The 12468-nt window shown below is 34.0% G+C and overlaps 1 protein-coding gene across 1 annotated transcript in view; it reads right to left on the bottom strand.

Moving 5' to 3' along the window:
* LOC130833400 (pregnancy zone protein-like) overlaps positions 1-12468 on the bottom strand; it is a 41562-nt gene that overhangs the window by 15998 nt on the left and 13096 nt on the right. The window contains exons 12-17 of the mRNA XM_057703036.1: positions 11651-11878; positions 10306-10369; positions 7164-7306; positions 4227-4376; positions 1999-2163; positions 322-421 (exon numbers count right to left, since the gene is read on the bottom strand). Coding sequence (XP_057559019.1) covers positions 322-421; positions 1999-2163; positions 4227-4376; positions 7164-7306; positions 10306-10369; positions 11651-11878 — 850 coding nt within the window. The remainder of the gene's footprint in view (positions 1-321; positions 422-1998; positions 2164-4226; positions 4377-7163; positions 7307-10305; positions 10370-11650; positions 11879-12468) is intronic.

Raw genomic sequence — 12468 nt, 5'->3', positions numbered from 1 at the left:
ATATAATTTATCTTATGCTGACTACTTTAGGTATTGAAGCCACAGCGGATAAAGAGGATGTAAAGTACCAAGACAATTGAAGGCTATGACAAAAAAGTATTTGATTTTGATGAGAAAGTGAGAGAGGGGGAAAGAAATCATAATTGCTTAAAAAATATTTTTTTTCTGGGGAAAAATGTTATTTGAGGAAAATTTACCAAGATGTTGCTGCAGAGTCACAACATTCAGTACTTAAAAACAATGGCTTTTTATCCCAACCCAACCTGGCAAAGCATCACTTTTCTTCTACTATTTTAGCAGGTAAATAATTCTCACTCTTACCTCCTGCATAGGCCATAGGTGGTCCTGGATATGGATAAAGCAGCTGACAAAAATGTGGCTTGTGGATTTTTGAATTGGTAAAAATATTTAATCCTACAGACTGGAAGAAAAATAATTATTAGAGCATATTGGCCATCCAGTCTGGAGAATGGAATAATTTCTTACGTTTCTATTATACTTTTACTATTATTATACATATAGCTCACAGGATTGTCATGAAAATTCCACACAATGGAGAAGAGAGATATTTTATAAATATGACAATGGGGTCAAAGTAAGTCCACATCATCCAGTTAGTGCATGGGGGTTGGGATTAGAATCCAATTCTGATTCTTATTTCTGAATTTTGTCTCCCGGATGCTGATGCCTCTTTAATTATCTTTTGTTTCCAAGAAACTGAGTATTTTAGCTTTGGCTATTTTTCTTCCCTTCTCTTCTCCCACCAAAACCAAACATTAACTTTGTTGCAGAGAGTAATTTTTTGTTTCTTTTCATTTCAAACTGTAAGGTTGCATATTGGAGATTTTTCTTCACAGTCAGTACACTTTGCTTTGTTTATGTTTTATTGGAAAATATGCCTTTGCCTGAATATCTATGTTCAACTCACCCCTTTTGTGATTTATCCTTTCCTTTTCTCTTTCTCAGTTTCTTTTAAGTATCCCAAATCTCTGCGTGCTAAACACACACGCAGATGTCCACAGTAGCCTGATTCCTAGAGCCCCCTGTTCCAAGCTTACTCTTCCATACTGGGCACAGTTAGATACCACTTGCTGTCCTCTCTGAGAGTACGTGGGAAACTGTGGGACTCTGAGGCACAGTTGAGAGTGGTGGCAGTGATATGGAATGGGGAGAAAGAAGTCAGAAAGAAGTATTTAAAGATGCAGCAGTTAGCGAATAAACTGAAAGAGTCTTGTTTTTCTCCCTCCACCACCAACTGATTTATGAGTCTGGAGGCTCCAGAAGAGGGGAGTTTAAATCGTTTCCAGCTAAACTGCAGAATTCTACCGAAGAACGGTGTATAATGCAAGTTTTCAGTTCTTTTGGGTAGAGATAAGATTTAATCTCACAACCTGGATAAACTTCCTTTTCATAACTCTGCCTAATTATAGTTAAAGATACACATTTGATCTAATGTACCTAAGGCATGCTAAAATCTCTACTCAATTTTGTAGATCTTTTCTTTATGAACAGCTACTTTCAGTTTTCCTGAAATTTTACTGCCCTGAAGGTGTTGGCTAAAGTATTGCACTTTGTGTACTCATTCATTTACTCAATCATTTGTTTATTGTGAAAATGACTGTTATAATGGCTGCCAGTAGGGTACTCACCTTTTCAAGAGTGTCAGAGATGCTATGGGAAATATTTTATTTTTCTCACATATTGGAATCTCTGAGAATCACTGAGAGGGGAATATGACAGTGATAACCAGCTTTGGGATCAACTTGGTTAAAGTTGTGGGCCCCCTTGCTGTTTAAAATGCCAGAGAAATTCACAATTGACTATCTGTGTGTGTACAAAGTTCTCTATGGCTCTGAGGTTTCAATATTTTTCTGTTAATCATAGCTTTTTCTTTTTGACGGGTGGGAGGAAGATCAGATTCTATAGCTTAGAAATCCGCTTGTTCTCCATCTTAACAAAGACTTAGACATCAATTTTGTTTTTAGGAAGAAGAATTACCTCAAAGATACTGTAAACATCAACATCACCCAGGACCTGCTTTGGTGTGTAAATGATTCCATTGTGAGTTATGTCTTCTGCATTGATGCATTTTTCCCCATCTTCATTCATGGGACCTCCATATCTAACACTAAGGACGCTCTTTACTGGCAGCAAATGATAAACCTGCACAATAGAGAGAACAAAGGAATAACTCATCTATTTTATATTATTTTATTTTATTTTGAGTATGATAATGTTCACTCTGGAGTTTAAGAGATCATGGTGCTTATTTAACACTTCCATACCAACATCATAAAAAGTAACACAAATCATGGGGAGATATTAAAGGTTATGGATCCTAATCTTCTTCTTGTACAAAAAAAAAATGAATATGTAAAGAAATCAAGTTAGTTGATCAAAGATTCAGAACGAATTTTGGGCGAGTAAGTATAAAACTCAAGTCTCTTTATCTCTCAGCCCAAATGCCTACTTTTCAAAAGAATGCAAAAAATGTGGCCAGTACAGAGAAACATAATGAAAGAATAAAAGCCATTCATACCCATCACTCAGAAACAATCTCTGTAAATACTTAATTCATTCCTTTTCCCATTTTGTATGGTTAAGTTCTTACCAAAAAAAATTTTTTTTAAGTCTACTATTTTAGGACCAAGTTTAACTTGGGAAAAAACTAGATGCAGAGATAACCTAGAAGTAAGTCCATTCCAGTTCAGTTTTTGCCCAGAGCCTAGCATAATGAACCTGCTCCGTCATACAGTGCTCATGAAACACATACTGACTCCATGTGAATCTGCCGTCATCTCAGTATCTAAGCTGCTGCAACAGCCTGCTAGCTGTTTCCATTCTTTCATTCTTGCTGCCACACTCTGACCTGCAAATGGGATATTCTTACTAGATAAATCTAAATCGTCACTCTCCTGCTTAAAATTCCTCAGTGATTTACCGCTGCATTTGCTGCCAGCTCCTAACGCCTCCCCAAGCTCACAGCGCTTCTCATGCTCTTCTTCACTTTCCATTCCACCTACCGTCTCCACCATCCTCTTCTCTCACCACTATGTATAAGGTCATTACCTTTTCCTTTTTAAACACTCCAGACTTATTCAGACCTCAAGACCCTTCAGGGACGCTGCTTTCATTCTTTGTAATGCCTGCCCCTGCCCCTCCATTATCTGAAAATCTAAAAAGACGCTCCTAATCACTATATCAAAAATTGTTCAAATCTTTTATCTCAACATCCTGTTTATTTCTTAAATGATACTTATCAAAATTTAGAACTATTATATGTTTATATGTTTTTGTTGATTGCTTGTTTAATACCTCACAAGATTCTAAGCGTAAAATGGTGAAAGACCACATCTGATTGTTCACCATAAGAACTCCTATTCCCAAAGCAGTATGTATCCTGTTTCAAGATGCAGGGGATATTCATTAAATAAATAAATGGACAATGAAGACTGTAAACTATTGGGCCCTTTTGGAAGTTCTTCGTTATAAGAGACATCTTTAAAAGACAAGTTTGAATGGAAACTCTCTTTTGTCTGTACTTAAAACCAATGAGTGCCTGGATTTTAGAGAAGGCTTAAAAATCTGGCATTTCACATACTATCTTGAATTGTGGTGTGTTAGATACAGCACTGAATAAAATTTGGTTCAAATTCCACCTTTAAAATATATTTTGGCATGTCCTTGCTATAGTTGCTCCATCTATCCTAGCTGTGTTTTCTTCATTCATAAAATGAAGGTAATAATATGCACATTAAGGAATTATTATTCATTTATTCACTCATTAAAAATGTGTTGAGGGACTTCCCTGGCAGTCGAGTGGTTAGGACCTCACGTTTTCACTACCAAGGGCGTGGATTCAATCCTTCGTCACTGAACTAGGATCTCGCAAGCCAGGCAGTGTGGCCTCATCCCCTCACCCCCCCCCCCCAAAAAAAAAGAAATGTGTTGAGCATCTTTTACATGTAAGGACTGAGCTAGCACAAGGAATGTAGTGGTAAGACTGCTCACTCTTTGATATAGCAGAGAATGAAGTGAGATGATCTGTGTGAAACACCTTGTGCAGTGTCTCTTTTGGAACTGAATTGAATCCAAACTCATATGTGACTTACTAACTGTGCCTGACACTCTGAAGACTTTGTCCTCTGCAGTTATAACTTCCAGCTTCCAAAAATGGTCATATTATGTGTGCATTTTCTGATACGTGAGACTGAAATGGGACTCACTGATTGAGGGGAGAGCTCAGCTTCAGGCTTCATTAGCAGGACACTCTGGTCCACTGCACGGAGAGCACAGAGGGAGTAAGGATCGGCTGTGACCTTCAGTTCAGTGTCTGAGGCTGGCAGGCTCCGGGGTGAGGAGAAGCCCAAAGTTACCTGTAAGGAGAATAGGATTATAGTAACAGATTTTCTAATCGTTACAATCTTAAACGTTTCTTCTACCCCAGGCTAGAAGTGGTGCTTTCCACACTTCCTTTCTCTTCATCTATGTTAGAGCAAGATTAAGAGGCAAGATTAATTTGCCTAGAGACTACCAGTCTCTACTGTTGCTTCAATAAACTGGAAATGTGGTTTGGTTAACTCAGGTTTCCCACTTTTTTTATAACCATGAAATATAAATTGATTTTGATCACAGTAAAAGAGAACCTTGAATGGGAATTGGCACACACATGCTAACAAAGATACATACCTATCTCCATGCAGTGTTTTTGTGATGAATGTGTGTAGTTTGCATAGGGTTGTGAAAAATTCCCTTCCACCTCTAAGACCAGCCAATGAAGTCTCCTCCAGTTAACAGTCTTAGTCATCGGACATTCTAAAGCAGTGTAGTACCATTTATCAGGATCAGGAATTTACTCATTAATTAGAGAAATCAGACATCTAATACACATCCTAAGAGTTAATTGGTTGACAAAATTCAAAGGACTGTGAATAAGGAATAAGAATTACAAAATAATGGAAAATTCTGCATAATTTTTTCAGAGATTTGACTCTGCTTTGGCCAGTAGAAATTCATTGGTTAGTGAATCTATTGGTTCCTTATGTTTACGTTAGCATTTTTTAAGTAGAATCTTGAGTAAATTATAAAATAATTTGAAATTGTTATTGTAGTAGCATGCGTTAACCTTCCAGTTTCTTGAACTCAAAGCTGATTTGGACTGGAATGAAGTATCGGTACATTCAGTTAAATAATATTTGACTTGGATTGCTGAATTTAAGTATGATAATCTGCTATGTGGTCTACTGAATTCATGTAACACTTTGGATTCTTGTATATCATGAGACATATACAAAAAAGTCAATTTATCCTCAAGATGCAGTAGTATTCATCTCTGTGGTTCAATATATTGTGAACACACTGCTTTTGGAGTATTCTATTTTAAAAATATTTGTTTTTATTTTTATAAAATTTAAGTTCATTAAAATATGTTCGTGAATGTGCATACCAAAAGAACAAATGAGATATTTGGGATTATAATCAACTGAAAATACCACTAACCAAGAAGTGGACATGCTAGAAAACGTAAAATGTTCTACTGATGTAAGAACCAGATCAGAACTGTGAGGCATATTTTGAGAGTCTATACCCATCTATATTAATCAATGTTATCCTTAATGAATAATTATTTCCAGTCAAGAATAACAGACAGTTTAAACTGTTACATAGTATTGAATGTGTATAATAAATCTGTTATTATTAAAGTAAGAAAGGTATATGGATGGTGAATAGAAAACAGGTTTCCTCTTTCCAATAAAGATCAAAAAATTATTTAAAGTATATTGGTTTAAAGAAACACGGGTCTCAAACTGACCTGGATCTTTCCTCACATCCTCAGCCCACTCTTTGGTCTGCTCATCATCCTGTCAGGATGTCTCGCTGCCAGGGTCCTTAATTCTTAACTTTAATAACTCTCTAACTTTTAAACACATAGTCAACTTTCTTTTAAGTACTGCATAAATCTTCATTTATATATTTTCATAGCTTATCTCCACCTCTGATCAATCATAAGTGACAAGATATATGATGTGAAGTGATTGAATATAATGTCCATGGACTTTTGCTTCAATGCGGAAGTTTTATGGTATTACACAGGAGCTGTCATATGGTTTTGATGAGAGTGAAACCACTGCTGGGGTGAGTAAAGTGTGCTGAAAGCTGTAACATAAGATGGCCCTTCCGAGGTTTAACCAAAAACTAACTACCCACAGTTAGTAATAAAGACATTAAAGCTGGAAGCAAGAGTCTCTTCTAGGTTTATATGAAACACACAGAACATCCAAACAGAACATAAACGATGCTCTTGGACACCTGTCTAGGTTGGGTAAGAGCATTCTTTAGTAAGATGGAAGTGAAAATTAATTCAAAATCCACTGTGCATTTTTCTTAGATCATTGTACATTAAAAAGGATAATCTAAATATAATTCTCATTGCAGAAATGTTCACTTGCTATAAATGCATATTGTTTTAATCTTCATAAAACTCATGTGAGAGTCCTCATAGGTATATTTTTAAAAATATATCTGAAGTCTGTGGATCCTATTTGATTGTTAACGTTAAGATTACACAGCAAATTCTGTTGTTTTAAAGCTGATTAATATCTCAGTAGGCGTCTCATTACAGCTGTGTATTCTTCGAAAATGTAAGAAGATCCCATATGCAACTTAGATTTTTATGCTGTGGTCATTATTAGAGTGCCAAGGCTATGTTTCTGAAAATGGGATACATACATATACCCATGCTCTGTTTCATCAAACTGAATTTAACTCACAGGAAATTACTGATTCCTGCAGTAGCACATGGAGGTGTGTCAGGGAGATACGGTAGAATAAAACTAACATCGTTGTGAAGCATCATTTTTAACTGAAAAATTTGGGAACAATACATTTCAAAATTAAAACTATTAAAGGTTAATTATAGAATGCATTTTGAATTCCACACGACTTTTCAGATAAAACAAGAGAAAAAAATGTGCTAATGGCCACCTACTTTGAACTACTCTACTAGACCTCCCAGGGCTTAGCATCAGTCTTTCCTTTAGAGGTCTTTGGCAGTCAGTTTTAGGAGCTCTATCTGGCAGTCTTTTAATGTACATAAGTTCCTTATTTTCCATACTTCAAAAGGGGAGATGAAGAAAAGGACTGGACTTAAGCAAAACACCCACCTTATTGGCAAAACAGTTTTCAATCTCGAGTTTCTCAGTATCTGCAATAACTTCTCCATTAGGTAAAATAGTATAAATGAGCAGCTGGGCTATAGGAGCAATATCTGGTTCCACTCGAAAGGAGAAGGAAAATACCCCTTTCACTGGAGAGTAAAGAAGGTTCAAGATAATAGATTAGGAAGAGGGAAGAGTTTCAATTTTATAAAGAAGAGGTTCTCAAATTAACTTATTTACATTTGGAGCATACTGAAGTAAGACTTGCATTTATACCATTTTGCATACAGTAGTATTCGATAAATATATGCTGAACTAATGACATTCTCCCTTTAAGATGTAGGTTAAATTGTTCATTTCCTCTGCTTAAGTAGAAAAGAACATTTAGTGAATGTCTCAGTTTTTAAATTAAAAAAAAGACATTAAGAAGTCAAGAGAGAAGAACTAGACACCGTTAATGATCTCTACCTATGATCCAATCAGCACAGTTCTTGTCATATGCATGAGGACAAGTCAAAGAATGCAACACAGTCTTTACCTTCAGGCCATTTAAAATAGAGTAGAGATACAGGTACAAATAATCACATACAAAAGAGTATGCCTCTGATTTTTATAAAATAATTCAATGCATTTATCTTAGTGGTTGCTTTCTGTGTGAATTACATAGTGTTTAATTCATGTATCTGCTTAATCTTCTCATAAATATTCTGTTTTATCTTTGTATCTTTTATCTTTGTAGCATAAATTTCTTTAAAAACTATAGCCTTCCTATATATATCTATAGAAGATTTGAGGGCAGCTTGTGGTGAAAATACACAAAAACAGCAGGGTCAAAATAAATTTGAAGTGACAATACTAAAACCATATGAAATTGGATTTCTGAAGCAGGGTTAAACATAGGCAGAAATAAACTTTTTTAAGAAGCTTATAACAAATTATTAAACACTAGAGTGCTTAAATTTAACACTGAGTTTCCCAGAAATCAAAGGCAAATGGAAAAGCAACCATTTATATAGTTATCAATCCAATAAAACGAATATTTTTTCTTAAAGAGAGAGACACTTCCTTTTCCCCATTTCACCTCTCAAGATACTCAATGTACTGTACAGGATTTAAACTCTATTACAGGAACTAATTTTGAAGAAATGCCTTAGGAGGCAGTTTGGTTTTTGATATGCTAATAGGAACACCTTTACCTGCTCTAGAAAAGCCAATATAATGTCCAATCCCATAAAAATCAATGATTAAATGGAAAATTAGAGGCACTATTCCATATTTGAGTGTCTGAAATCAATTCTTTTAAGCAATAAAAAAACATTTAGTAAGAGAGGTTTTACATATACAATAGATTTTATAGACCTAAGGAGAACCTTTGGTGAGAAGGATTCTAGAGTGGTACATCTGTATCATGGCCTTGGTCATCTCATGCTACTGGAAAAATGTAAAGACTAGGGAAAAAAAGCTTTCATTTAGAAGTAGAATTAGTAGAAATTTAATGAGGTGAATCCGAAATTCAAAGAATTGCAAACAAATTCATTAAGATTTTGAACACAATCTAAAATTCAAGATTAATTATAGAGGTATATTTAATTGAGCTTTATATGACTATTTCAAAGAAAGGTGGTAAATAGATGAGTTAGATGACTAAAAATCAGTTTTCCTATGGAAAATGCTAAAGGATGTTGAGGTGCAATGTTGGCTTTCTGTTGTGTTGAACTGCTTAAATAAAAAGAGAGAAAGGGCAACTAGAAAAATATGGACTTAAGAGAGACTCTTTTTGGCACAGTAGTTTATCTTAAGCAAGTTGAGACATTTTTCTGGCTAACAGTTTTCCTACTTACAAAATAAAGAAATAGGACTAATGAGTTCTAAGTTCTTCCATTCAGATTCTTAAGAGAGGATGGGATTTGTACAAACAGAAAAGCAGAAGGGCACACAAAACATATAACATCTTGAGGGCAACTTGAGGGCATGGACCATGTTTTATTAATACTTTTATCCAAAACTCCTATTACAAGATATATCAAGACAGGAGGATATACTCTCTTCAAATATAGTTTTGACACGGAAGCTTTTTTTTCCCCAAAAGTTTAGTTGCTATAAACTGTAAACAAAGAAATATTTTAACCTTCATTTATGAATTATTTTAAAAATATTGACTGCGTACCCATTGTGTGCCAGGTACTTATGTAAGAAATGGTGTGTGAGAGAAAAGACAAACACATTCTAATCTTTATAATACATATTCTTTATTTTTTCTTGGAAATATTGACTCATCTTGGGTGAATGGGCTTTTTGATCTTTCTAAATATGCTTTGTTAATAAAAATTGCTTTAGTAAAATGATAGCCTGTAACTATTCAAAGGAACAGAAAAAAAAAAAGGAAGCTATTTATGAGACTTAGCCTGGGGACACATAACAAATAAAGAAACTAAACATATCTTTTCCTAGACTGTTTCTTGAAAAGTTAATTATTCTTCCTGGGATAACAGATATCAATGGATATTTATGATTCAAGAAAATCCAGAAGAAAAGTATGATCTAAAAGAGAGAGGTAGGAATGTAAGAGAGATTTGCAGATGGTGTGTTGCTGGCAATGAAGATATAGGAAGAGTCTATAAACCGAGGAATGCAAGAGGTCTTTGGAAGCGGGAAAAGTTGAGGCAACAGGTAATCTAGAGTTCCAGAAGGAATGTAGTTATGCTGACACCTTGATGTTATTAGCCCAGTAAGACTTTTGATCTACAGAACAGGTAAGATAATAAATTTGTGTGGTTTTTGGCCAGAGAGCTTCCTATAGAAGCAATAGGAAACTAATACAAAAACATACAGAGTAAAATTTTTCTTTGGTGATTTTCCACATTTTCAATTATTTTCTGCATTTAAAAAATTTAATAATGAAATGAATATTTTGTACTTTAGAAATAAAATTTAAAATATAGAAATGCTATGAAAAGGATAAAAAAGTGCTAAATAGACTAAAATGCACCTAGTATCCTTTTTTTTTTTAAATCAGCTTTCTCATCTTTGGTTGATGGAAGAAAGTTGGTGACCATTTCATCCAATGTAAGAATTAGCTTCATCTTGTTAAAATGTTTAGGATTTGACAATTTGAGAGGAAAAAACAGGAAATCCTGAAAGTACTTACTCTCTCCTTGTTTAATGGACAACTCATGGGTTCCTGATTGAGAGATGCTTCCTCTTGCTTTGATCTGAAGGCAGAGGGAAATGCATTTATTACCATTTTAAAGAGTACTTATTAAACTTAAACATATTTATAATACACAAATAAACAATCATCTCACTACTTCAACCTAGAAGTTGTTTTTGTGCACTAAATTTTTCTTCCAATATTTTCCTATACATATATTTAAATAATAAACTTTACTTCAAACAGCATACTTTAAATAAACATAATTTTACAATGTTTTAGAATTTTACTTAATATTTAATACTTATCTTGAATATTAATATTTTAAATTTACATATTCTTTCAACGAATATTTTATGCATCTGTTATATGCAAAGCAATATGCAGTGAAGGCAGGTATAAAATGTATGTAAGGATTCTCTATTGTTGCCTCTATTAAAAAAATAAAAATGTAAAAGTATTTGCACTCTCTATGTGCCAGGTATTGAACTAAATAATTTAGTTTTAAGATTTTTATTTAATTTTAACAACTCTATGGAGCAGGTATAAATACTATCTTCAATATTCAGGTGAGATGACTACATTTCTCTTTACAGATAAGATTAAGAAAATTACCTGAGGTCACATAACTAGGAAGCAATAAAGCTAAGATTCTAACTTACTGTCAATTTTTTCACTTTTTTATAGAATTAAAAAATACTATTTATAGTTAATGTTCCTGGACAGAATTTCCTATACATAAATTTTTCTTCTTAAAAAGACTTAGTTGGGTAACTATCAGCTTTGAATGTTTTTAATTTGGGGGCATAAATAGATATACTGGCTTCAAAAGTAACACATCAATTTATAACATGCCTATCAATGTACTTTTCCCTGCAGTTGCACCAGTTCTTGAACTTTGTAAATTAGAACCTTTACAGGAGTAAATGCTACTGCTTTATTGTTTTAATTTTCACTTCTTCCATTAACGTCAAATTGAAGATTTTCCCAGAAGATTGTTTATACTTTTTATTTCCTATTAACTAAGTCCTTGATTTTTATCCTTTACTTATTTATCTACTGATTTCTAAGAAAAACATTCTTTTTGACCAACAAGGCATTTGTCCTAAGCTCTTTCCTCTTGCATTCAATAATTTTCCATTGGACCTCAGAAAAAATGTAAAAAATAAAAGTTTCAGTGGAGGCCAGAACATACATGAAAAATTCAAGCATTAATTTGTTAGGAAGCAACTTCACTCATAAGAACAAAAATATATTGATATAAAGGGCATTACTTCAATAGGAATTCAGTCTTTTTAGGGTCTACACAATTAGGAAGAGCTACACTGGCTTTTGTCGTTACCAAATAATAGAAGTTTAACTCTTTTTCATCATTCAGAATCTGTCCATTCAGGATGTAGTGTGCCCGAATCTCCTGGGTTTGTCCACAAGTCATGGTACCAGTCACAGGTTCAAGGTGAACATAACTCTTGCTCGGGGAGAACATATGCATTACAGTGTGCTGTGCTGGTGAGTGAAATTCTTCAAGCCACCAGGTATCAAAACAGAGGCTATTCTGTTTGTAAGTGACCTAATGGATAGAATAAAGGTCTTAAGTAGGTTATTTGTTATTAACATATATTTTATATATATATGTTGGTCACTGTCATTTACTGAAGATTTTGTAAGAACCATGCTTACTTGGTTTCATTATAGGCTGCCTTCCCAAATAAAGCATAATCTCTAAACAACTTTCCCTTAAGTTTATTTAAGGTTATGCTATACAGATTTAGTAGGTATTATTGACTCATAATCAAGATCAATTACTTTTTCTTAATACCCTTATGGTTGTAAATTGCATAAAGGCATTAGAATATTTCACACAAAACAAAAATAGTGGTATACCAAGGAAACAATGCAAAATCTAATTTGTAATAAAATTGTAAAAATGTTGAATTTTCAAGGGACTATCAAGATGTTCTAATAAATGTCCCCTGAAGCTAGATCATGTTGTAAACAGAGTCTATCTAAGTTTTCTGACAGAGGATTTTTCATTTCTTATTATTTAGGTCTCCACATTGCTTAATTTCTATTTCAGTCTTTATCTCCTTCTCTTTTCTCCCTGGAGTTCACCTGCTTCCCATATATCTTTAAATTCTGTGGTCCCAGCAATCTCTACCT

Source organism: Hippopotamus amphibius, chromosome 12, assembly GCF_030028045.1.
Source record: "Hippopotamus amphibius kiboko isolate mHipAmp2 chromosome 12, mHipAmp2.hap2, whole genome shotgun sequence".
Taxonomy (NCBI): Eukaryota; Metazoa; Chordata; class Mammalia; order Artiodactyla; family Hippopotamidae; genus Hippopotamus; species Hippopotamus amphibius.
The sequence above is the reverse complement of the archived record's forward strand: the minus strand, read 5'-3'. Positions and strand labels throughout refer to the sequence as shown.